Source organism: Caloenas nicobarica, chromosome 4 (assembly GCF_036013445.1).
Source record: "Caloenas nicobarica isolate bCalNic1 chromosome 4, bCalNic1.hap1, whole genome shotgun sequence".
NCBI lineage: Eukaryota > Metazoa > Chordata > Aves > Columbiformes > Columbidae > Caloenas > Caloenas nicobarica.
This window is the reverse complement of record NC_088248.1, coordinates 9,747,312-9,771,863: the sequence shown is the minus strand read 5'-3', so window position 1 is coordinate 9,771,863 and position 24,552 is coordinate 9,747,312. Positions and strand designations below refer to the sequence as shown.

Below are 24,552 nucleotides of genomic sequence, written 5' to 3'. Positions count from 1 at the left end.
ACACCAGGGGCAAAAAAGCCCAAACAGATACTGAAGTATTTAAAAGTTGCGGCTCAGGAAATGGAAAACAGCTATGCCTGAAAGTATTTTAGACAAACGTATCTCTTTCCCAAGCTCGTTTTGGACAGAGTCAGTCTTATGAATGGGAAAATTGTTCTCCATCATTAATGATTTAACTAGATATAAACAAGTTATTGTGAATAGCAAGCAGTCAGGAATCAGCAGGGCTCGAAGGTAAAAGGGTAGATGCACTTTTAGACCAGGGTGAAGAAGTTCAAGTTAGCTTGTCCTTCAGCAAAGAAGGTAATTAATCATCTGACTGTGAATACAAGAAAAATCCAAATTGTCATTTTCTAACTTTAACTGCATAGAAAATCAAGTTTGGGTTAGCGTAGTCTGTTGAACATTCATTTAGATTAAAAACAAAAGGTGGAACCCATTAAAATCTCTACATGGGACCCAGCCTATATCCCAAAACATTAGCAATAGTAATCAATTTTATTCTCATCATCGGGATTCGGTAATATCCACTACTAATAAGGTTTGTAGTTCCATAAACTGTCACCCTCATCCTGGCTGTATTTCATGTTTAGCCCTGCTGCTTCACAATTTTAGGGACTTTGATCTCTCAAAATTTGCATGTAGTCTCCACAGCTGGTTCTTAAATTAATCTTCAATTTATCCCTTTAAACAAAACACTGAAGATGGCAGATGAGAGCTAAAACACGCTTTCAGATCTCCCTCTTGTGGTCACTGCTATTAAAGAAAAATGTTTAGTTTGAACTGAAAAGACATTCAAGAAATGTATATATGCAAAGTATCCAACTTAATAGGAAGAAACCCATTTCTGAACTGAGAAAGTATAGAAAAATAATATTTTATTTCTCCTAAAGTCATACTGTAGATTGGACTGCAAGAGCTGAACTAATTTTAACATTGAATAAATTATTTAATTAAATAGCAATCCTAATCTAATCTAATAGTAATATCTCCTCTGGACACTAAATATTTGCACTGAAGGAAATTCATCGATTTTCATGGGCCTAGTCACACTTCCAAAGTTACCCGAGATTTTTGTAACTTTTTGCAAACCTACATGCCCTAAATTTAACACTTTCCAGGTCATGGACTGCATGACCTGTTACAGACAAGATTTTTCAGCGTTTCTGTGATACAAACCATGGGCAGTATGCAAACTAAAATCCACCCATACACACACATATATATGTGTGTTATTATTTTAATACAAAATTCTGTTTTCAGAAAGACAGCAGTTGAATCTCATCACAAGAAGAGATGGTTGGAAGAGACTTTTCTAGATCAGAGTTTGGTACACCTACAGGCCTTTCTGCTTGATTTCTTCGTTTGTTGGATGTTCTGGTAGTAACATCTTTTATAAGATGCACAATGACCTACCCAAATAAGGGATTTCTGTTTCCATGGCAATTTTCACATTTCTGCTTCTGGGGGGGACGGAGTGTTCAAAATTAAATCAGATTTTTTTCTAACCACCTGAAAATTGAACTGTCCTTCAGATTACTATTTCAGAAAAATGAGTGTGTCATTCCTTCATTTCTGGGATCACAGCAGGTACTGACTGTAAGGGACTAATGGCTGAGGTAAAAATGACAGGAATATCAATTTCTTTTAGCAGCTGGTAACGACTGTAGTACTTAGAGCTCTCGTACATCATCTGTCTGGGCTAGGAGGTTTGGGGCTTCCACAATACCTGGCCAATTGGTTCACAGCACAGACAAAACATCTATGCTCCTTCTACTACATAAACTAAAATAGTTTAAAGGAAATATCTCTTGAAAAAAGACATGCACTTGAAAGTAACACTGTAAAATTCATGTCCTGTTGTACAGATACCTGGCAGACACATTTGTTGTGAAGGAAACACATTCATTAACAAATGTCAGCGGGGTTGTTCCAGTGATGTCTTCCCATTGGGCAGGGGTGGTTCCTCCTGAAATGATAAGATTTAAAACAAAAATTAAACCCAAGCAAGTCTCCAGTTTCCTTGCTTATAAGAAATATATTACATTCTTATATAGTTTTCCATTGCTATAAAACAAGTAATAATCCCAGACATGCCTTCTCCTTAGGTCCACATTATTTCACTAATGCTAGTAGGATTGAATGGGTTTCCCCTGAGAAAAGAAAGTGCCCAAATACAAATGATTTTCAAATGACGAGTCCTGTAGTGCAGCACCAGAAATATTAAGAGGCTGGAATTTTAGGGAGGGGGGAGGTAATTCATTAGAACTTACTTTTGTTTGTTCTAGACTATTCACATATGTGAGGCAAAATTAGCCCAAATATATAGGGCAGTTAAACAAATACTGTTACGCTTGGGAAACAACAATAATGTTAGTAATAGTGACAACTAGAATTTATGATTTCTAGGTTCTACTTTTTTTTTTTTTCTTTTTTTTCTTCATATCCATCTATTACATGTTTCAGCCCTCGCTGTTATGGGTGCTGCCAGCTTCCTATTTGGCCCATGCAGCTGAAATCTTGGGCACAATCTGTCACCCGCAGCTGTGTTTTCAAGTCCCTGCCTCACCTTTTGGTGAAAAATATCCCATTGGTTTCCAGTTACCTTAAAATCACGCTGCGCTTACAGAAAACAGAAATAGAAGTGTTTATTTTTAAGAGCAGTTACAAATGTTTATAAAAAAACTATGAAGACCTAAAGGAGAAATTATGCATAACCAGGGCTAAATCAGAACGGGAATCTGTCCCTCCTCGCATATACACCTGACTTCTTATATCCATTTGACCATATGGCACAGTCTTTATGCAAACCTTAAACCTAGTATCTGTAAAGGAAATACCTCCGTTCTCCTTTTAGTGAAGCATTCTTGGAGCCAATGTCCCCTTTAGAGTTTTCCAGAAGATTGTTGCAGATTTACTGTCCCTCCAAAAAGCTTACTTAAATTCCTCTTTATAGAGGAGACAATTCTTCTGTATTTAAATAAGCATTGTTTTGCTTTCTTCGAAATGCGAATACTTGTTTGCTGACCAGAAGTTGTTTCTGGTATTTCATCAGCTAACTAACACTTTGCAGCAAGAAATTATAAGGTCATCTGTCGTCTGGAATGACTCATTGGCACAGTGTGTAATGCATCTTACATTGGGTTGGTATTTGAAATCGCTTTGAAAATTAAGAAAGATGCTAACTTCTAAAGAGAATAAAGGCATGCACCTCATTTCTGCCTCCTAAGTGACACTGAATGAGAGGCTAACAACTTTGGACTTACAGGCAGTATAAAGTATTTCATTCCAATATTTTCCTCTGAAGCATATTGCAACACTATGTCTGTACTACACTAACTTTGCTAGCCAGAGGTATGGTGGTTCTCAAGAAAGAAACTGTACCGAGAAAAAAAAAAAAAACAAAACCAAACACACACACACACACAAAAAACCCACCACCAAAAACCAAACGCCCCCACTCAAAAAAAAAAACCAACACAATAAACCCACCACAACAAAACACACCACATAAAACAAACAACAAATCCAGTCCCAAAGTCTATGATTATATTACACATCTCTTATTAGTCCAAACAACAAATATTGTTTCTGCTATAAATTAATTGCTTGGAAAGTAGTTTATTTCCATGCTCTCTCATCCCAGTCAGGTTTTCACCAAGTTTTCCATATATATTGTCAGTTTAACATATTCAGCTCACGATGAATGACAATTTCAAGAGGCACATAAAAAGCTCTAGCATTTGCATCCTACCTGTTATGCTGCACAGTAATCTTAAAGTGGGTGTGTCGCCTCCATAACCATTCATGATCCCATCACTGGAGGCCTTGGGGACAGGAATCGTCATCGTGATGGGTTTATGGAACTTCCTTCTCCTGGGCTCCAGTGTGACTATAGGACTGAAGGTAGCCTTGTTGCCTAAGATCTTCTTTATAAGTTCAGTATGCATAGGTTGAGCCTTTCCAAAGCAAAACACAATAATAGAATAGATACTTGAAAACGGTTTAATGAGTATATAAAGAACTGGGTCTGTACATTGCCATTAAACCCGTAAGTTTTTACACTAAATGGCACAATTTCCCATGAAAATCTGCGGACAGAACTGCCTGCCAATGAGAAGGGGAGACCTCCCTTTTTCGACATTCCCACACCTTCCTCCTCTTCCCATCTGTTTTCCTGGTTCTTGTCAGTGCCTTTACAGCATTAATTTAATTCACTTAACCAGCAGCAAATGATTCCCTTGTCTTTTTGTTGTTGTTGTCGTTCTTTTGGAACAAGTTCTGAACTATTTTAGTAAGATATTCAGCTGTTCTCAGGGGATTTCAACAAGCACGGTCTCCTGGCGAAGGCAAGTTGTGGATGCAGCAGGAGACGGGGATGGAGGTGGGGGGAAGACTTCCCCCTCTTTCAGTAGTGAACTGTTAGGCTGGTTTACTTCATGCTGAGAATCTGTACATTTGACCTAGTAATTACAGCAGTTTGTACTTCTTTAATGCCTTTCATTTAAGAACTTGCTCTGTGACCTACACTAGTATCATCATCACCAAAATTAGATGCTTCTCCCAAGATCATAAAGACAGTTAACGGACAGAAATCTGAATTATCTGGAATATCCAAAGCTTTACCACTTGCTTTGACGTTTGCATGGATTTTTAAAAAATTATTTTTACTAGATGATGTCTGCACAGCAATGTACAACATGATAAGCTGAATATGCTGGTTCTCCAGTACAAATAAGGTTATTTTAAAATTAAAAAAAAAAAAAAAAAAGAGTCTGGTAACTGCTTCACTGTACCTGGAGGCCAACGCGAATTCGTTTGGTTAGAGCCCCTTCTGGGAAGACCGCCTGCACTTGTGGAACCACCGTGCTGCTGAGCACCCCTCCCTCAGGGCCGATAAGGTTGCTGTCCTGTTTGATGCGGGATACCACCGCAAAGTACTGAGGGAAATCTCGGGTGATGATGCGGCAGATACGTTTCTTCTCCAGCTCCTCTGGAGTGTCAAGTACTGGAGCCAAAAGACAAGATGGTCAGAAGACCATTGTAGAAACAATACAGTGAACTTCCAAATGCATTCACGAGCTTTTCACAGTTTAACTTGCAAGTTACAAAAGCATTTTGTCTAGAAATCAAAGGGGGAAATGAAACATATCCCAGTATTTTAAGTTCAGCTAAAACAGAGAAATCAAGAAAGGAATAGACAGACAGACCAACTAACTGAAGGCAGCTTAATACAGCAAATTCAGAACATGTTGACAACATCCCCCAAAACAGCAAACAAGCAAAGGGATTGGTCCGAGCCCCTTTCTACTTCACATGTTTACACTATGGCCTGGAGTAGCATCAAGGAAACTAAACTCCAAATGAAAAAATTATCAAAGTATGAGTTCAGCTTTAAGTATGCGAGTTCGCTTGTTTATTTTTGTTGTTTTTTTTAAAAAGCCATCAAAATTAATGACAAATTCTGCAGATCCTAGACAGCCCAAGTCCATTCTGTTCTCTCAGAAAACAAAAGTACTCATGAGTGACATTTCCTCCCACACATGTAGCTGTTGGAAAGGATTAGTATGATAATTGTCTTGTTTTGGAAAGATGTTTGCTATGGAAGCTTTTCGTTTAACATGATGAAAAGGAGCAGTAGAAAACCTAAGCAGCATCTATTCTCAGCTTTGTGATGGTAGAATTTGTTTGTGTGACTAAAATGAAGTACCTGGAGGATGTAGTGTCAGAAAGTCTCAAGGCGGACCAAACATGAGGTGCTAATTAGAGTAAAGGGTAAAATGCTATTACCCCCAGTTACAGAAGTAATGCAAGAGCAGAGAAAAATAACGTCACAATGGATACCTTCATCCATCCCATTCAGGATTTCATTCAGTTCATCCTCAGTGTATTCACAGAAATGCTCCTTCCAGCTGTCCCCATTCTCACTGCGCAGGATCACCAGCTCCCTCTCTTTCCCACGCAGAGCAGCAAAATGGGGAATCTCCACAATCACAGGCCTGGCACAGCAACACAGCGCATTAAATGCACACAGGAGAGAGGAAGAAACAGGATTAACAGCAACTCTATTCAGTCTGCTACAAAGTGACCTGGAATTCTACCTATTTTGCTGGAATACTTTGGCATAATCCTAAACTAGTAGGTCGCTAACACAGATTTTTTACAGGGACCCAGTAAATGCTAAAGGACAGATTAAAAAGTGCATTCAGCTCTTTCCACAGTGTGAATGATATTTGGTAAGATAATAGTGCTTAGCTAGAAATTTGGTAATTGTTTTGGAAATTCATAAAAAACTCATGCTCATTTTAGTTGTCACTACTGTCTGGGTTAACCTGTGCAACTTCATTTCAAAGAGAATCTACTGTAACATATATGAATAGTGGGGCAAATTCTGATCTCACTTGTACTAGTGCAAATCAGAATAATTTCATTGCAATCAGTAGGCAATTGTGTCCTATGCCAATTTTACTACATTGTAATTCTGTATATTCCAATGAATTTATTCCTGATTTACACTCTGGGAGAGACAAAGGAGGTGTGAGGAGATCATCTGGGCTTCTATTTCAGTATAGGAGATAAGAATTTGCCTCCTTGTTGCCTTACAAGCAGATGCCAATATATGTATTAATGTATGTGTCCATATATATATATATATACACACACACATATACAACACATATGTGTACATATAGCATATGTATATTTATATATACATACTCTTAGAAATAAGAGAGAAACTATACATATATTTGTATATACACTCCTCTAATTAGAGTACTCACACAGGTTACCATGTACATAGTAAATGTCATGTGTTCTATTACACTGGTGGTATCCAACATATAACTTATTGATTAATTAGTCCTTCATACAAAAAAAATCTTTAAATTTACAGTAGATTCCTTTATTTTGGTCCCAATCCAGGTTGCTTTGCTACAGACATCAAGCACATAACTAGGAAGATTTCATGCCAAAACAAAAATGAAGGCCACAGTACTTCAAGAAAAAGATACAAACATACCACCAAAACAAAACCACATACCACAAGGGTTGAAAAATGGTCCACTAAGGGTTAGGTATACAAAATCTCAAATTATAGAAAGGGACTATATCATGGGCATAATGACATAAAAAAATCATATTGCAGAAGGAGGAGAAGAATGGGGAGGTCAGCATCCATCAATTTGTTTCAAGTCTCTCCTACCCAAGGAATTTGGTCCCAGGAGGCCCCAGCTGAAGGATTCGGCTGACCAAGCTTTCTCCCTCATTAAGTGGGGGAGGAGCCGTAGGCAGATGAAGTTTACTGAGTACATCCAAAGCAGCAGTGAAAGAAAGAACATAAATAAACTTTATGTATTTTTTTTGCCAGAATGCCTGTGCCACTATCTGGTCCACAGAGTGGAATTAGGCTGTACACTGAATAAAGTTCCGTCCTAGCGATGACAATTTGGTGCTTAAATCAGCAAAATGAGTGTAGTTAATTTAGGAACCTGTCTTGCTTCTGGGCAGACAATGGGAGCTTTGGCAGTGAACTCAATGAGAACATGATTTGGACCTTAGAATGCATCTCTGCAAACAGTACAGTAATTTTCTGATTTCGCTGCCAGTATAGCATCTAGGAAAACACTTGCAGGAAGGGCAGAAAGATCTGAGAATGAATAAAACCATGCTGTATCCTGGTCTGTCAAGTGAGACATTCTCATTAGATACAGAAACCATTAGAAAGAAAATGGGAGACATTTCAGGTCAGTTTGTGTGTGACAAAGATAATGGCTGAATGTGGCAGCACAATATTTCTTCTGGTCTTTAGATTTCTTTCTGCTTCTCTTTAAAAGTGACCAAGGTGTGAAAAGAATAAGTGGTACAAAGTATCTGATTAGCCAGCTTGTTTCCTGTTATTTGTGATATTAAGAGGTATCCTGTCTGCCCAAAGGAATGGTTGGTTTGCTCTCAGAGTCACATTGGCAGTCTTTCAGAACTGCTCGCGCTTTGTTACCAGATTAGAACAACAGGGAAATAATCAAAACACGTCCTGGGTATGTTCTGCTTACACACTCCATAATAAAAGCAGTGGGCAGTTAAAATCCACAGAGCAACTTTTTTCTCTCCCTAAGCTAAATCTTTTAGAAAAAGTACTAACAAAGCGGCTCTGACGACTGCCTGTTGTGATAGGATTTAAACGTAACTGATTTGTCTTTAAATTGATTTAAACTATTGCTGTTTACAGAGTCACTTTTTTTTTTCCCAATTTCTGAATGAAGCTATCTATTGTAATAGAAAGGGTTCCTTCAATCATCCACTGTTGATGGGGACAACAGTTGGTGTAAAATTTTAAGAAAGTGTGGATAACTGCTGCTTTCAGCTGAAAATTGCTAAAATGAGCTTGGCAGCGAACACAAATTTGATCTTTCTATGGGTTTTTGCAGCATAGGACAAAATAAATAGCTAGAAAATTCCAGGGTTGTCCTATTGCTTAATTTAGCAATTTCAACTCCAGAAAAATCAAAGGCACTGTGCTTCCCTGAAAGTCTAAATTACAGAGAACACAACACAGGTGTCTAAAATAAGCAGCTGTAACTTGTGTTGTATACGTAGCAGGCTTTATATTTGGGCTTTAGATCAGTGCTGTGCTATTCATGCCTTATATGTAGATTATTTGAATACAGTACAAACTGCCTTTTTGAGCTGCAAAGGGATTTTTTCTCACCCTAACATCACAACACTGAGCAATAATGATAACCAATGAAGCACATTAACCTTAGCACTAGTGGCTGAAGTATCTGTTTTCAAAGGAAAAGGCATTAAAGCTTTGTGAATTGTTAACTAACAACTGATTTGTATTTCATACGGCCAGGCTGTTACCATATGTTAAACACATCTTTTTTCTGTTCAAGTCTTGAAAAAGGAAACCATTTCAGTGCAAGGTGCAAACAGACGAAAACGGCCTGAACATTTCCTGCTGGGCCACGTGGCAGCCCTTACCCAAGAAACTGAGCACCAGAAGGTCCAACTTCGATCAGGCGGCTGGCCAGACCTTCGCCTTCCACCATGGGAGGCATGGTGGCCAGCCTGTGGCGTTTCACCAACCGGCAAGTCACCCGTGTTGGAGCCGTGCATTTCCGCGGAGGGATAATGAGCCGGAGTCCGTTGTGCCTGCAGCCTCTCATGGCGCCCCCGCGGGCATCCACCATAAAACTAACCAGGAAGCTGAAAAATCAGGAAAAAAAAAAAAAATTTAGATGCAAGCCCTACCAAAATTCCTTTGGTTATGTTCCACATACGTAACAAACTACGTATGTAAATATAGCTCTTTCTCAAGATGTACAAAGAGAAAAAGCCTTTCTCCCATGTGAAGCGCCAAATCATGCTAAGATGATTTATTAATTAAACTGACAAGTGCTATCTAAGAATTCTTCACAGAATCAGTCTTATTTTTCAGTGCTGCTGTTGGTAAAAACATCAGCAGTCACTAATAAATGTGAGCATGGGTATATATCTATTAGATAAAGTGCAAATATCACTACTCTGTATCTGTGAGCATCTATATGGTAAAGTTGACACTCTTTAAATACTTTAAAAACAAATACAACTTACTGAAGAAAATTATTTATGACTGAAGAATATAAAGCCAATTCTGACTGGAGGGGTTGTTGGGGGGTTTTTAGGTTATCTATATAATTTACTAGTTCTTTGAAAAACTATAATTTCTAAAAAAAAAAAAAAGGCTTTGGATTAAAAAAATCAAATTTCATTCTGGATTGTGTGGATACAATTTGTAATACATCACTGGAGCTAGCACCTGTTTGTATAAAAAACCTATCATTATCGTTTGAAGACGAATTTTTCATTTTGGTGAAATGACAATAGCTATAGTCGTGATATAACAGGTTTATTTATGGACTTTTGTTTTTCTTTGTTACTTTGCACAGCAATACAATGTCCCAGTGGAAAACTTACAGATGAAGAAAGTCACCTACAGGGAGCCCTCTTCTAGCACAAGGTAAATTATTTATTTCTTTTTCTTTAAAAGGGAGAAAAACATTTCATGGAATTTCTTTTATGCTGAACTTTTTATAGTTCCATATATAAACAACCGGTAGGTTTTGATAGATTAGTTACAAATATTAGGGACATTCTTGGGAAAGGTGTGGAACTACTTCAATTTTTTTTCGCTGGTTTATGACTTAGGATCATGCCTGATGTAGGATGGGAATGTCAGGTTGCTGGAAGTGAAAATAAGAGTAGATGAGACAGAACGGTATCAGGCCTACTTCTAGCCACTAAAATAGAATCATCACATGGGGAGTCGCAGAAATGCTACTGAAGGACCTGCAATAGAGAAAAGCCCTTATAACAGAGTAACAAATACAGGTATTTTTCCACTGTCCCCCTGACCGTTCTGTGCAACAAACATTGCATCCATCCATTGTCCACACAGCTACGAGTAAGTCCACATGCTGTAAAAACACAACACTCAACACACCGTGCAAGTCAGAGGAATGGATGATGGAAAGGAGCCACAAGCGCCAGTCAGAAGCACACCATGCACCAGGGATGCCAGTCTTTCTCACACATGCAGTCTCCTATTCTACTGCCATTCATATACCTCTAGGTTTTGTTTAGTGTAAAAGTCTGGGTAGTACAACCATTATCTCATTCCTTAGAGGTTGGTGTTTCTGTGGTTTTAACAAGGGGGAAAAGAAAGAAAATGAAAACATTTTACAGCTTTGATTCTCTGGGGATTAATTTAGAAAACATGGGAGCTTCCTTGATAAAAAAACACACTTTATACATTTTAAGCACAGATTAAAGAACAGTTTAAGAGATACTAAGTGTTCAGTTGTTGCAATAATGTTCTACGGCTCGCGTTGCTATTTTCCTTTAACAGTACTAAGTAGTGTTATCAAAATGATTCTGAATTATGTTTCAGAGAATCAGTCCAAGTCTCTGTTATAATGGGTGTGTTAGAGGTAGTTAATAACACTGAGTGCTGGAAGAAAAGTTTCACATTTTGATGCTAATACTGTGAGCAACAGAAGTACTACCCCCACAATTACCAGAAGCTAATGAGTGCACTTACTGAATTAAATTGGCATTCACATTTTTCATTGTGTAAGCTGTCACGAATACAATTGTTACGATTCATTTATTTCATTATTGATGAAATACTCAAGTTTGTGTACTTTAATAACAGGATCATGTTTTGCTGTCCATCATTGAAATATTAGTGCTGGGTCATCTCTCTGTTTTATGTTCTCCTTACCCAATGTCTCCATGTGTCTCAGCAATGCCAAAAACACTGTTAACTGCTAGAAGAATACATGCACACAAAAAATAAGGGTCCAAATCAAATAATCTCCCTTCTGACCACAGTACCGGGGGATTTTTTGCATTTAATACAGTGCTCTTTCTCTGCATAGTAATTCCTTTCAGACTAACTAAAAGATGAGCAGAGTGCTGAACTAGTAGTGCCTTCTGATAAAGCACGTGTTCACAATTAAGATAACTAACCTGCGGTGTAGAACCAATACAAAAGCTGAAGAAGCAGGAGTAGCCTTTGATTTTGAGCATCTGTAACAGAACGGTATCTCACCCCACAACAGTAGCCCTGTAGTTCCCACACCTGCACAGCTCTGGATCTAATACAGATCAATTGAAAAACGAGGGTGCCGGTTGTCTCTAGTACGCACTCGAGATGCAAAGGGATAGCTGTGGGCGTTCAGGCCTCAAAGTTGCGGCTCTTTCTTTCAGTGTCAGATTACTGAATGTGCCCGGTGGGTCAGAGCAAGGTCTATCAGCAAATCTATCACAAGGTCTGTCACTGAAACCATTGCTCCAAAAAGTGGAAAAACAGGCAAATATAAGTATCATTGAAAGGTGGACATAAAGTTAACAACGGTTAGGATAAAAACAGCAGGATATCATTATTCACTGTAAAAAGAGATGTTTCTGTCAAAATGATCTAATGTGTTTACTAAGTGACAAGATACAATCTGGCAAGCAGGAATGTTCATCACAGTATACCCCAAAAAATAAATTTGTGCCATATCACTGAAACAGACCCTCAGATGAAACAGGAGATTCCTGAAGGGTTCTGTGACTTCTGGATGAGTCAGAAACAACAGCGAGCACCCTCAAAAGGCTGGATACCATATTCAGGCAAAAGGAAAAGAGTATAAAGATTGCACAGAAAGATGAGTGCCAATTATCATACTGAATATGGAGGAGCCCTTTCACAAAACCAGCTATACACTACTATGAAATTCAAGGAAACCAAATTTTTGAGAACTTGTATAAAATACTGCAAAAGAAGGAACTGAAGGAGAAAATTTCTCCACTCCAGAGCTGTGGCATGAAGATTTGTAGAGCTGACACAGAATGTAAAAATACATTCTTTTTCACCATACCACTCTTGTTTATATCCCAAACTTTTGCCACACCCATTTTTTCATCCGCTTATTTAATCTGATTTCTTTTACCTCGTTTTCCTTAAATTAGCACATTTCCTGTAATTTTTGATATGCAATAAAGCAAGTCATAAGAAAGCATCTTCTGAATCATAGCAGCCTCTTTTTCTGCCTATTTGCTATATAATACGGCATCTGGATGGTGACATTACTGTTCCAGGACTGGAAAAGCTTTGCCCTTTTGAAAGACTGTGTATATCAATATAAAACTAATCCACATAGAATTAAGGCATGACATTATAAAACAAGCTTTCTGAAATGTGCATTTAGGAAAGTGAAAAAAATGGTATCAATAATATAAAGGAAATGTAAAATGCAAAGTAATTCTTTTGTTGCCCTCCTCCCACTATTTTTCCTCTCTCCAACGTTTCTTTTACCAGGTGTTGTTAAGTGACAAGATTGAGAGAGGAGGAGATTGTACTCAAATGAGCAAACGAAACTAGCAGGAGCATTTGACAGATCAAGATCCTGTGGTGAAAAATAAAGTAATACATAATACTAGCAGATGAATATCCCTAACATCGTATATACTTCCTGAAGCTTGGAGGTGGGGGTGCTTCTCTTACTGCCTGCAGAGAGACAGTGACAGTGCTTTATGGTAACACCCCGAGAGGTACCCGTTTAATCTTTGCATCCGTCTTCCCTGCTCTGACTTAAAACTTTCTAAGATCCTCCTTCTGCAAAGGGCATTCAGCACCCTCTGCTTATGCTAACTGGACATTGCAAAAAGTGACTTTTGGCGAAGCAGGAAACTCAGAGCTTACTCCGTGTTCCAGTTGCAGGAACCACTACTACAAGCACTACCAACCGTCTTCATACACAGAATGAAGAGGAGAGGGCTCATGAAAAAGAAACACAAATAGGTGTGAGTAGTTCAAGAGGAAAAAAGAAAAAAAATGGTAATGAAAAGGATTAAAGGGAATCAGGAAGTTCTTACAGGTCATCCAAGGAAAGGAGGCATCCTAAAAAATGAGGTTGGTAAACATTCCTTACATGCTTCTATGATAATTTATTATAATATTAAAAATTAAAGAAAATGTAAAAGAAATCAAAATCACTTTCAGGAACTCCATGTAGATGAAATAGCTACAGTTTTCAGAAGGGGATAAAAATGGCATAATAAGGGAAGGAAAACCTTAGCAGGGACTAACTATGCTTAGGAGAAGTGAGGTAAAACTGAGGAAATGGAAAGCAACATAAAAAAGTGAAAACTTTTGGACAGCTGGTAAGTAGGAAAACATTCTTGTGAGTCATTTAAAACAAAAGTGGCCAAAGTAAGTGAACTGATTCTTCAAGCAATGGATCAAAATTACATGTGCTTTCCATCATCGAAAGTCTATTTCAGAACATGTTTTAAACGTTCTTCCTATAATAATAACCATACACAGGGGAAGCACCCTTCTTTATGCACTGACTTTGGTTTATCTTGGCAACCCATGGCAAGAACTTAAATTTCAATTAAGTGGTGATTCAAAATCAAAGCAGACTATGGATTAAAGCAGGAAAGTGAAAATTTGTATGTCAAAGGTGACTAGGGCAACACTGAGATGATCTTTCTCAGTACTAAGGCAGTCTTTGAGCAAGTTACATTTTCTGCCGATTTTAAAGGTTCAGTTACAAACGATGCATGACAGAAACAGCTGACCCTGACAGTCTTGCAAACTGGATCAATACTGAGCTTTCCTGAGATTTAGAAAGGTGGCAGTTCAATATAATAGCCAAATCAATGAAACAAATTAGGTTGTGAGAAATTGCCTTCTCTCTTTTAAAGAGAATGAAGGGGAAATCAGGATTATTTTTTAAATAAAAAATTAAGAACAAAAGCAATTCTTTTCTAGGAATAAGTTATAGGTTGCAGAGGAGTCTATACATGCTTCTGTTAAACACACAGCAGTTAGATCAAGTATCATCCATTCTCCTCTAATTTAGCAATACTTACTCATAAATTAGAGAGGCCATTTCACTCTTTAATTTTGGAGTGATTAAAATCTACGTACTTGCCATATGAAAGGTAACTGTATCAAATAAAATTGGCTACAGCATCCTTCTGATTGGGGACATAAGCAAAAGGCCCCCGTATCTTTCAGGCTGTTTCCGTGCCTTCTACAGAGAGCACAGCAAACAGCAATGGGTTTTCTAATGGCTTCAGTTGAACAAAACACAGACAATAAATATGCACTGGATTTATCCACCTTACAAGGTCAAAAAGATGTGGTATATTTTCATAAAATATTTGTATTTCATGTCTGAGCCTGAGTTATTCCCTTTGTTGATTTTATTCATATGGAATTAACATGGTTTTATTCTATATCTATGCTCATTTGAAAGATAATAGCAGGATGAACAAATAAAAAATTGATGTGTCAACACTGGGGGGCGAAAGAAGATATTTGTGTGATTTGTGAAGAATCGCTGCTACATGAATAGCTTTGCAGAAGAGTCAGAGTTTCAGGTGGCTGTGAAGGCAAGCATGTTGGCACTCAAATGCACTTCTCATTCTGCAGAATCACCTGAAGAGCCATGCAAACCTAGCGCCGTCAAGTGTCTTTCTAGAACAGGCAATAGTTCTTTCGGCACACAAAGCCAGAATAGGTAAATCAATACACCACCACTTTCATACAGTCAGTTCAGGTATGAATATTCTTTTCCACTAGCCAGGCAGGCACACATGCTCTCATTAGGTAGCGGGAGACAATAAGAAGCTATAACTAGAGCACAACCATTGTAGACACATTTAAGAACTTTTCTGCATACATTATCTTCATTTTTAAAAGAAACTGGGAAACAAGGAGATAGCAGCATTCAGTGTTAGTCGTAGTGTGAAGAAGCAGAAACAAACAATCAGGGTGCTTCAGCCATTGTAAAGTGTTCAGCTGGAGAAGGAAAACTGATAGAGAGTCTGAAATTAAGAAAAAAGACCTTGATCTAGCTCCCACTGAAGTCAACAGTGAGTCATTCAACTACCTCACTGTGCTTTTGATCGGGCTGCAACTATGCCATACATAAACGAGGCAAAATACACATTCCAGGAGGACAAAAAACATGATCCTACACAGGAAACCACCAAAGTATTAACTTATGGTGACATTCTCTTCATTGCATTAGTCACTATTGAGAGACTGAGTGATATGACCTAAAAATAGAGTTTATAGCTTGTTTTTTTTATTTAGCCATTTAATAATTTTTCACAGCAGAATATTTAAGATTTTCACCTTTCTACAGTTACGTTAAAGGAGATGAAGCGGGATTGTGCCAATCAACACTCAGTTTGCCAAGTGAAGATGATCTCCTTTAGGAAGGTACCGCTTCAGGTGTTCTGTGCAGGATGCAATGTGCCAGTGATTCAAAAACTGATCAACCAAAGTCACACAGATAATGCACACAGCATGACAAATTAAGCACGCTGGGGTCAGTGCTGTTATTCTGCTAGTTCCGATATAGTGGCACAATTAGAAAAATATGGCCTAGGGAGTGGCTGTGTAATATTCTTTACATACACAAGTGAGATAAAAGGCTCAGTTTGTAAAATAACAGTTAAAACTATATCTATAGTGGTTTGTGCTGGATTTTTTTGTGGTTTTTGGTTGGTTGGTTTTTCCTTCCTTTTAATATTAAACCATGTCACCAGCAGAGAAAATGTATTGTTAATTAAATCACCGGTTAAAACTGTCAAGGAATGCATAAGGAGGTTTGTTAAGATGTTTTGCGGTGGACTTACTATGTGTTCAATATTCCTTTCTTATAAAGGACACAGCAGATGGGAGAAAGTGGACACTTATTGTATAAGAGAAATAGAGTGATGTGTAACTATTACTACTAGTCAGAATAGACTTTTTTTCTCTTGGCTAACGTGCACTATCAAAACACTAAAGCATCCTGAAGTGAGGTAAGAGAGGAGGATAAATAGGGTGGGTAAGAAGTGCAATGTATTAAAGAAATAAATTACGCAGAAGTTCACCTGCTGTTGTCATGATCAAGACATGGAGAAGAGCATCTGCAATAGAATAGATGATTTAACATCAAAAAGGAAAAGAAAGGGGGAAAAAGAATGAGTTAAATGAAATACTGAAATATTGAAAAAAAGAAATCGATTTCTAAATTAAACACATGAACACATACATATATATGCATATTCATTACATGTGAGAAGGTAGAAGTGAGTATGGAAAAATCAGCCTACATAAACATCCTTGGTTACAAATGGTTACTACTACTACAGCAGTAAAGCTAGTGTGATCTGGTTTCTTAAACTGGAAGTCAAGATACCTAAAATGTACAGTTAGATTCTGGTAAATCTTTCAGAACCAGACTCGGGGAAATGCTGCTTGGTTTAGGTATCCACACGTAAAATTTGGACCACAGTCTATCAAAGGGTAAGGTATCTTAGGTAATTCCAGCCAGTGTTTCTGATAACACAAGAAATCTTTATTTTCTTCAAATTTCCTATCAATACATTCTGTCCTCCAGTTTCTTCCATTTCAACATGTTTCTTGTCCTCCTTTTGTTCTGGACTACAGAATGACAAATTTCAAACTTTCAGTTTGACCTGTTTAGGTTCTTAGTAATGCATCACGTGGTCAGTTACTCTTCTGATGTCTCTTTTTATTATGTATATCTCCATTGCCATTTTCTTCTACTGACATGAATTGAGATTTGTTATTAACAAAAGAAACCCGCCATTTTTCCTTCTTGTAACTTTCTGAATAAAGGTCATAAACGTTACAGCATAATTTGAAATAATTTAGACTTTCAGATTTTAGAAATGACTATCAGCTGGTCGCTGCCAGGTCCTGTTTCCATAACTATTTCCAGGAAGTTAATCTCACATTCAGGAGAACAATATTATGGAGTCAAAATACAACACTTGAAATATATTTTGTTTACCTTGTTAGCAAGGATCCAGCCTCCTTTTTTGCAGCCATGCAGCTAAGAATGATAATTCAAATTATTTGTCACAGTTCGAGCTGCCCACTCCCTCATCCATCTCCCTTTTTCATTGATGGAAGCAACAGCTTCCAGAACGGTAAATTCACTAATAATATCCAAGTTGTTTAATTTTGTCAGATACAAGTACTGATACAACTGGTCATCTATTAGTCAAATAGGGACTTCTTCATCACAGTAAATAAAGGAAATCAATAGATTTCCTTAAATAGTTTTACTGTGAACAAATCAGAGTTGGAAAAACTGCAGAGTTGCTATGTATCTTGCTCTAGAACACAAAAGCAAGTTAATATCAAAGCATGAACTCAAAGTTCCTTGCTGTCAGTGCCATATTCCTGATAATATGTCAAATAAGATTTACGTCTCTTCTTATCTACCATACTTTCACATATTTGTCAGTAAAATTCTTAGAAATAAAATCTACACAACTAAATTTTTTTTCACTGTATCACCAGAACCCAGGTATAAAAATGACATAATTTTGTACATAATTTATACTTTAAAATCTTACATTCAGCCTTATCTTTACCATTCACATTTAACTACTGTGGGTGACAGAGGCATAAGAATACGATATTGTCAAGCAATGTCTACATGCTGCAAGTGAAAAGAAATATTTCAGTTCAGTGCTTTTTTGTGTTCCAACTTAATGGAAATAGTACATGTATTCCATTATTATATTATGGAATATTATATTTTATATATATACAATATATATATAATATATATATATAATAAAATAATATATTCTGTTATGGAATGGAATATTATAATATTCCATTCCACAATAGAATATTGTGAGGTATGAGATTAAAACTGTGGAACACATTTGCATTTATGTCGGCATTAGTTCTGTCTCTCATAATTCTTCAGGAGGAAATTATCCATTATATTCCCTAATATTACCAGCAGAGCAATAAAATTCTTTTCTTATTAGATATTTAGCACCCAAACTTTCTGGCATATTCAGAGATCCTTAACTTTGCTCAATATGCAAGATCAGATAGTTTTATCAGGAGAAGCAAATCTGATTTGCTGAAAGGTAGTTTAAATGCAGGAATTTCTACTTATTTCCTAAAGCCAACGTATGAAACTATTCAGAAACTGTTAGCTGCATAAAACGACCAGAAGATGCTTATGTTGAGATTGCAAGCACCAAAACAGCATCACCTCTTAAGATTTTGAAATGGCTGCCAAAGACTCTGATCAAAGATCTTTCTTATGTCATATTGATGAAATTATCAACATATTGATGCAATAGTTACATTTAAATTTTAAATGGATGGTTAAAACATTTTTCTCTTCTGAAATTTCAGGCATTTGACAAGTTTAGGTTGGTTATGCAATGGCTGAAATATACAGCTGTGAAATTGCACACCAAGAAAACAATTCTCTATAAATTTATCTTTTTTGCTTGGGGGTGTTACAGTGTGATCCACAAAAACACTTCCCTACAATGGGAGACTGGTAAGAACCCAACAACAATCTGGGTTGAGCCACTGAAGTAGTGCAGGGAGAGAATAGTGTCAGCTTTTTCTCAGGTTGAACAGAATACAAAATGGAGATCATCTGTGCCAATAAATTGCTGTCCAATACTTTGCTGATGTGTTACTTTATGAAAACTCGGACTACATTCAATACATTTCCAGTGTCTTGGGGAAAACAAGGGCTATAACCTTGCTTAAAATCACTAACTCTTTATAGAGGATTTGTTTTCAAATGCTGAGTTTTCTTTCACATCAGATATATAGTTACTTCAATGCATGCACCTGAAATGTCATCAGCATTGCCAGCTCATAAAACCCTAGTCATAGTGTGTGTCTGTGTATGCAGAAGAGTGTAGGTGACGAAAAAGGTATAAATGACAAACATCCATTGTACCAGCTAACTGAATGTAACAATCACACACATCATACTTCTACAATTGTTTCACTTTTAAAATAAGATATTACAAGCGCAACTCTAGTAGTTAATGTATTTTCCTAAAAAGACATGTAAACAAAATGCACCCCAACAGTTTATAACTTAATGACTCGGCCAAATCTAAGCAAGATAAAATACGAAGTGTTGTACAGTCTTTTCCAAAGGCTGAGTAATTATTATTATAGGTTTCTTTATTACAATATTTAGTGGCATGTTAGTTGGCATGTATATAAAGAAGAACATAATTTGTGTTGTGTTAAATGTCAATATTTCATAAAAAGCTGCAGAGACTATTGCTTCTATTAAAATCAGATATTCTTATCCTACCACTAGCATCCTGGTCATCCAGAAAGATCTAAATATCACTAATATTTTTTTAAATAAAAACACAACATGACTGCACATCCAAGAAATAAATGCCACTCTTCTAGAAAGTATTTAGTTGGAAAGACCTACCTTTCTGGAAGTAATACATCCTTTGGAAAAAGTCTGTAAACTATTTAGGGTTAGAATGAACCACTAAAACAATTTTAAAGCTTACATAGTGACATATATGTAAACATACACATACTGTACAGATTAAGTATTTTAGTTTAATTTGTTAGTTAGAGCTCAAGAAAGGCAAATCCAAACAGCTCTTGCCACAGCCAAATATCCTGCTACCAGCTAATAAACAAACTTTTCATGTCAAGTATCAGTCAATTTGCAATCACAATAGTGACAATGTTGTTCCTCTTCTAGACCAGGACTGCCTGTCATTCCAAACTGGACTTCAGTGTTATTTTTTGAAAGATACAGACTGTAAGATCGTTGCAGACTCATTTGAGATTAACAAAAAAGTCTTCCTTGAGATGTCCAGCCATGCTGTATACAACGTAGCTCAACAGAAATGAAATGCTTTTGCATTAAATCAGTTTCGTATTAATTCACCTGCATGTGTCTCACCAAATCTCATGGCAGGACAAAAGTGTAGAACTTGGTGTAAAGAATAAAATTACTTAGAACAAAGTAAATGCACTCTCAGATTTTGAGGACAACCAGGATAAGTTTTGTAAGTAGGAGTTTGGCTGGGACTGCATTTTGATGTGTTTTACTCCATTTCAATGAGCTTGCCTAATTGCAAATGCTTACAAAGAGTCAGTTGTGAGAACACGTGTACATAGTGGCCAAATACATGTAAAGCACATGATGTTTAGGTTGCTTCCCTATTACACAGTTCACGTAGTTTAAAATCATTTGTTTCATTTTTTCAGTAAGCATGCCAAACACTAGAGTTGCTCCTTACATAAACTACTTCACTAGCATAAGAAGTACTCACCGTCTGGAGTGATTAGAGCCTTTGTCTCAATTATTACTAACTTTTAAAAGGCACTGTATTTATTTTTCCATAAAATTCACACAGAACGTGTGTGTATGTGTCAATTTTTCATTCCTCTTGAACTTGACTGAAAGCCACCAACATCAGTTCACTGACTTGCAGTTATTTCAGTGGATAGTCTTTGTTCTCAGACTGGCTTAATTCTCAGAGCTTAAGAGATCATAACAATTTATTGACAGCTCTAGAAGGCAATGAATTAAAATGTAACTCCTAGTTAAGCATTAGTCAAAGCTGCTGCCACTGCAGGTATTCTGGGTTTTTTTAGTATAATGCTAATTGATACACTCACCCTGAGTGAATAGGGCTGGAAGAAAGAGCCACATTGTCCAAGTTTTCAGGGCCCCAGCTTAATCGATATGAATTCCTTTCAGCTTCTTTGGCCAGAGTTGTTACCTTGGTAAGCAAAAAACCCTCCTTTTTACTATAATAAAATCAATGAATCAACCAAACAATAAGAAGATATTTTGCATAGTAGTACCTGAAGCATTTCAACTTAAAAACAAAACAAAACAAAAGGAATAATAATAGCATTAAGATATTAGAAACCCTTTATTGCAATGTTTTACACTTGCTCAAAGTAATCATATGTTAATGGTCCTAGTGAAATGAATGCTGTGATTTACCAAGGTGGCATTTTCCTAAGTATTTTTTTAAACTGCAAGCATGCTTCAGAATAGTATCTTTGAGGACAATGGCCTGGAGTTCATTAGATCACCGGAATATTTAGCTCAATGGCTGTTAGTATCATTAAAAAAATCAATTAAAATGGAGGACATTATAAAGACAGTCCCTGTACTATATTCACATAGCTTATCCATTTATTTTGGAATAGAGCTTAATATTGTACAGTATAATATGCCGTTAAATGTCAATGAAAATTAGAAAGATTTATGGTAAAATAAATAAAGCAGCAAACACCACATTAGCAAAATCCAAACTGTCATTTTTTATATTCCTGTATTTATCCAACTGATAAGTGACCGTAAGAGAATGTGCTTACCTGCTGGCTGGGGATTACAACCGTGTCGTCAATCATGGCACTGTCCCTCAGGTAGGAGGCATGGCTCAAAGTGTGGGACCTGTCTGAACTGAAGGATCGCAGGCTGGTAGGTTGGTGGGATGCCATAGCAATATACCAGCAGTACAGATGATGTTGTAAAGGTGTGATGATAGATCGAGTGGGAGAATGAAAAAAAAGCGTGCTATTAGCAATATGATGCAGCTTCCAGGGGGAGAGTGTAATAGTCAAGGGGGAAAAACCAGAGCTTTACAAATCTGAGTTATGCTGCCTTTCTGCCCAAGGGCCACAAAGTGCTTCTGTCCCTAATGACTGACTTTTTCTTTGCTTCAAAATGCAGAACCCTAGAGATTAATCTAGATGACAGTTTATTTTATATTCACCAATACTTTATACTTGGCTTTATGCCATGATAGTTTCCTTATAATAAAGAGCATGAATTTTTTTTAAGTAAGGCTCTTTAGAGAAGTTCTCTCTCCTGCTATGTCACACAAGCAAACCACTATGGAAAGCTGTAATACTAACATCTGAATTAAAGCTGAAATTACTCTTCCTGAAGCTTTGCTATGATCTATTCTCTCTCATTAAAACTGTAAATAAGTAAGCTTGATATTGTCCCCTGGAAGGTACACACAGCAAGGTGAATTGTGGCCAGCCGCAAGCTCCTGTATAAAACGAAATCCTTCCTCTGTGTGCCAACAGCATCTTTAGAGAGGCAGCCCAAATGCGAGCACTGTTTCCTGTGTAAGTACACGCAGCTCTACAGAAAACTGGTTGCTGTAGCAATGAGTGAGGCAAGGCAGTAAATCAGCTGCTTCCAAGCACTGGCTCAGAATGTAACTGCAGTATTCACTAGCAAAAAGCAAAAAAGACAAATAAGACACCACAGAAGGACATATAAAGGTAAATGGGGTTTCTGCTATCAAATAGCACTAGTTTTGTCCTTTAAATATTTACTAGCAGCAATATTACAATAATGATTTTTAAAAGCAGATCAACCACCTTCAGATGTCGTACGTGTACTCTGATGTTGTTCTATACGCTGAGGAATATAGTACAAATAACTGAAGGAAGCGCTTTCATTTTCCTGGCTTACACATCCATGAGTAGTACTCATAATGACTAATACACTGGATCAGAACAATAGACCACCTATCTAAATACATAGACTTTTAAAGGATAATTCATTTTCAGCAGTTAGCAGTAAAAAAGTCGTGTACATTACAGACATGAGATTCAAGTGCTTTACATGCAGATCTTGTTGGAAATCGCATTTTACCATCTGATTCAGACCAGTCAACCTTTCTTAACAATAGCTACTCAATATTTTTTGATCCATTTTTAGAAGGAAATGATTATCTTATTTTTATTAGAAATATATAACATTGAAGAATAATCAATGATATTGAACACTGACTTAAACTAATGGCCTATTTAGCATACTAGATGGATTGTACAAAACAAAAGCAAAGATAAGTATGACACAAGTATCAGCCTTAGGAAAATCTTGAGCGAAAAAAAAAATCAACAATAAATAATCTCTCTTACCTGTCATGAATTGCCTTTCACCCAGACAAGTGAAAGAGGTGAGACATATAAAGTTGATATTTAGTGTATTATTTGGATTATGTATTTCTGGAATAAAACTCTGTTTCCATTAAAACAACCATAAATTTCAATAGGGACAGAGATTCATCCTAACTGTCTGCATGTAATGTTTCAGAAAAAAAATTTTTGAAAGGGAATCTTGACTGAAGAGTATTTTGGTTAAATATTTTAGTGTCAACTGGGTGGGCAGAGTACACCTTGCTTGTTTGTAACAAGAGCACTTCAGTGAACATCTGTTCTTTGGTTGAAAAATAATCCTCAATAGCAGACCCCATTTGCCATTATCCTTTATTCATTTCAACGTTTGACACTTTCAGAACTGCTTTGCTGTGCCATGCAATGCTTGTAAGAGGTTCAACATCCAAATTGTAGGTTCTGCTATTCAGCTAATGTCACATCCTGGACAGCTACGGAATGAAAGGGAGTATGTACTAAATTTGACCGGCAATCTGTAGGGTGATTTTGTCCATATTCTCCTGCAAGTACCTGACACTGCTATTACCACCACTACAAGCAGCTCAGTACATATCCACTATATAGTACGTGTATGTAAGCTCCAGTAAATATCCAATACATTGAGGGTACAGACTTATCTACAGGCAAAGTATGCACAAACATGACTGAGGTCTTCAGTAAATCAGATGTTTAAATTTCCTACTAATTTCAAAACCAGTGTTCAGATGGCACTGCCCCTCTTGCATGTGCTGTACCAGCTAAATGAAGAGCAAACCAGGAGTTAAGGTCTGTGCTTCTGAGACTCAGAAATAAAGGTACTGACTGAAACGACAGCCCAGTTACAGGGTGCAGTGGCACTGGACAGAACTTATTATTTATTATTATAATGAGTCTTCAGGAACCCTGTAAAAAATAACCATAAATCACAGAGACAAAACTAATGTCTAAATACATATTCTTTCCAAATCTGGTTGACAAATCTTGAGTCACAGGGGTTGCAGGGTCAATAGCACTTTATTCAGCGCCGTTGACTGAACTGTGGAATCCAGGAACACGACAAAGCTCCTGAACATCAGAGTGTGTCTTGCCTGTGTTAGGTAGTGCACAGGCATGTACCATCCACCTCTCTAAGCCCTGAATAAAGCTCAGGTAGTATCCAGAACTAAGAGCAGCATACGCTAGCCAAGATTCTAATCGGGATGACTGGGAGACCATGTTGCAGTACACATCCACTTGCCAGCCCAGACAGAGCTCGAGAA

The 24,552-nt window shown here is 37.1% G+C and overlaps 1 protein-coding gene across 32 annotated transcripts in view; it reads right to left on the bottom strand.

Moving 5' to 3' along the window:
- The window catches only part of ANK2 (ankyrin 2), a 370,609-nt gene that overhangs the window by 40,622 nt on the left and 305,435 nt on the right, over positions 1 to 24,552 (bottom strand). For 16 of the 32 annotated variants that reach the window (XM_065633268.1, XM_065633277.1, XM_065633275.1 and 13 more), the window contains 9 exons: positions 21,713 to 21,815; positions 21,002 to 21,105; positions 17,352 to 17,393; positions 16,426 to 16,461; positions 8,983 to 9,207; positions 5,845 to 5,999; positions 4,797 to 5,008; positions 3,755 to 3,959; positions 1,873 to 1,969 (listed from right to left, as the gene is read on the bottom strand). In XM_065633268.1, the coding sequence (XP_065489340.1) occupies positions 1,873 to 1,969; positions 3,755 to 3,959; positions 4,797 to 5,008; positions 5,845 to 5,999; positions 8,983 to 9,207; positions 16,426 to 16,461; positions 17,352 to 17,393; positions 21,002 to 21,105; positions 21,713 to 21,815 (1,179 nt within the window). The remainder of the gene's footprint in view (positions 1 to 1,872; positions 1,970 to 3,754; positions 3,960 to 4,796; positions 5,009 to 5,844; positions 6,000 to 8,982; positions 9,208 to 16,425; positions 16,462 to 17,351; positions 17,394 to 21,001; positions 21,106 to 21,712; positions 21,816 to 24,552) is intronic. The other 16 variants (XM_065633285.1, XM_065633293.1, XM_065633298.1 and 13 more) reach the window with 2 other exon arrangements.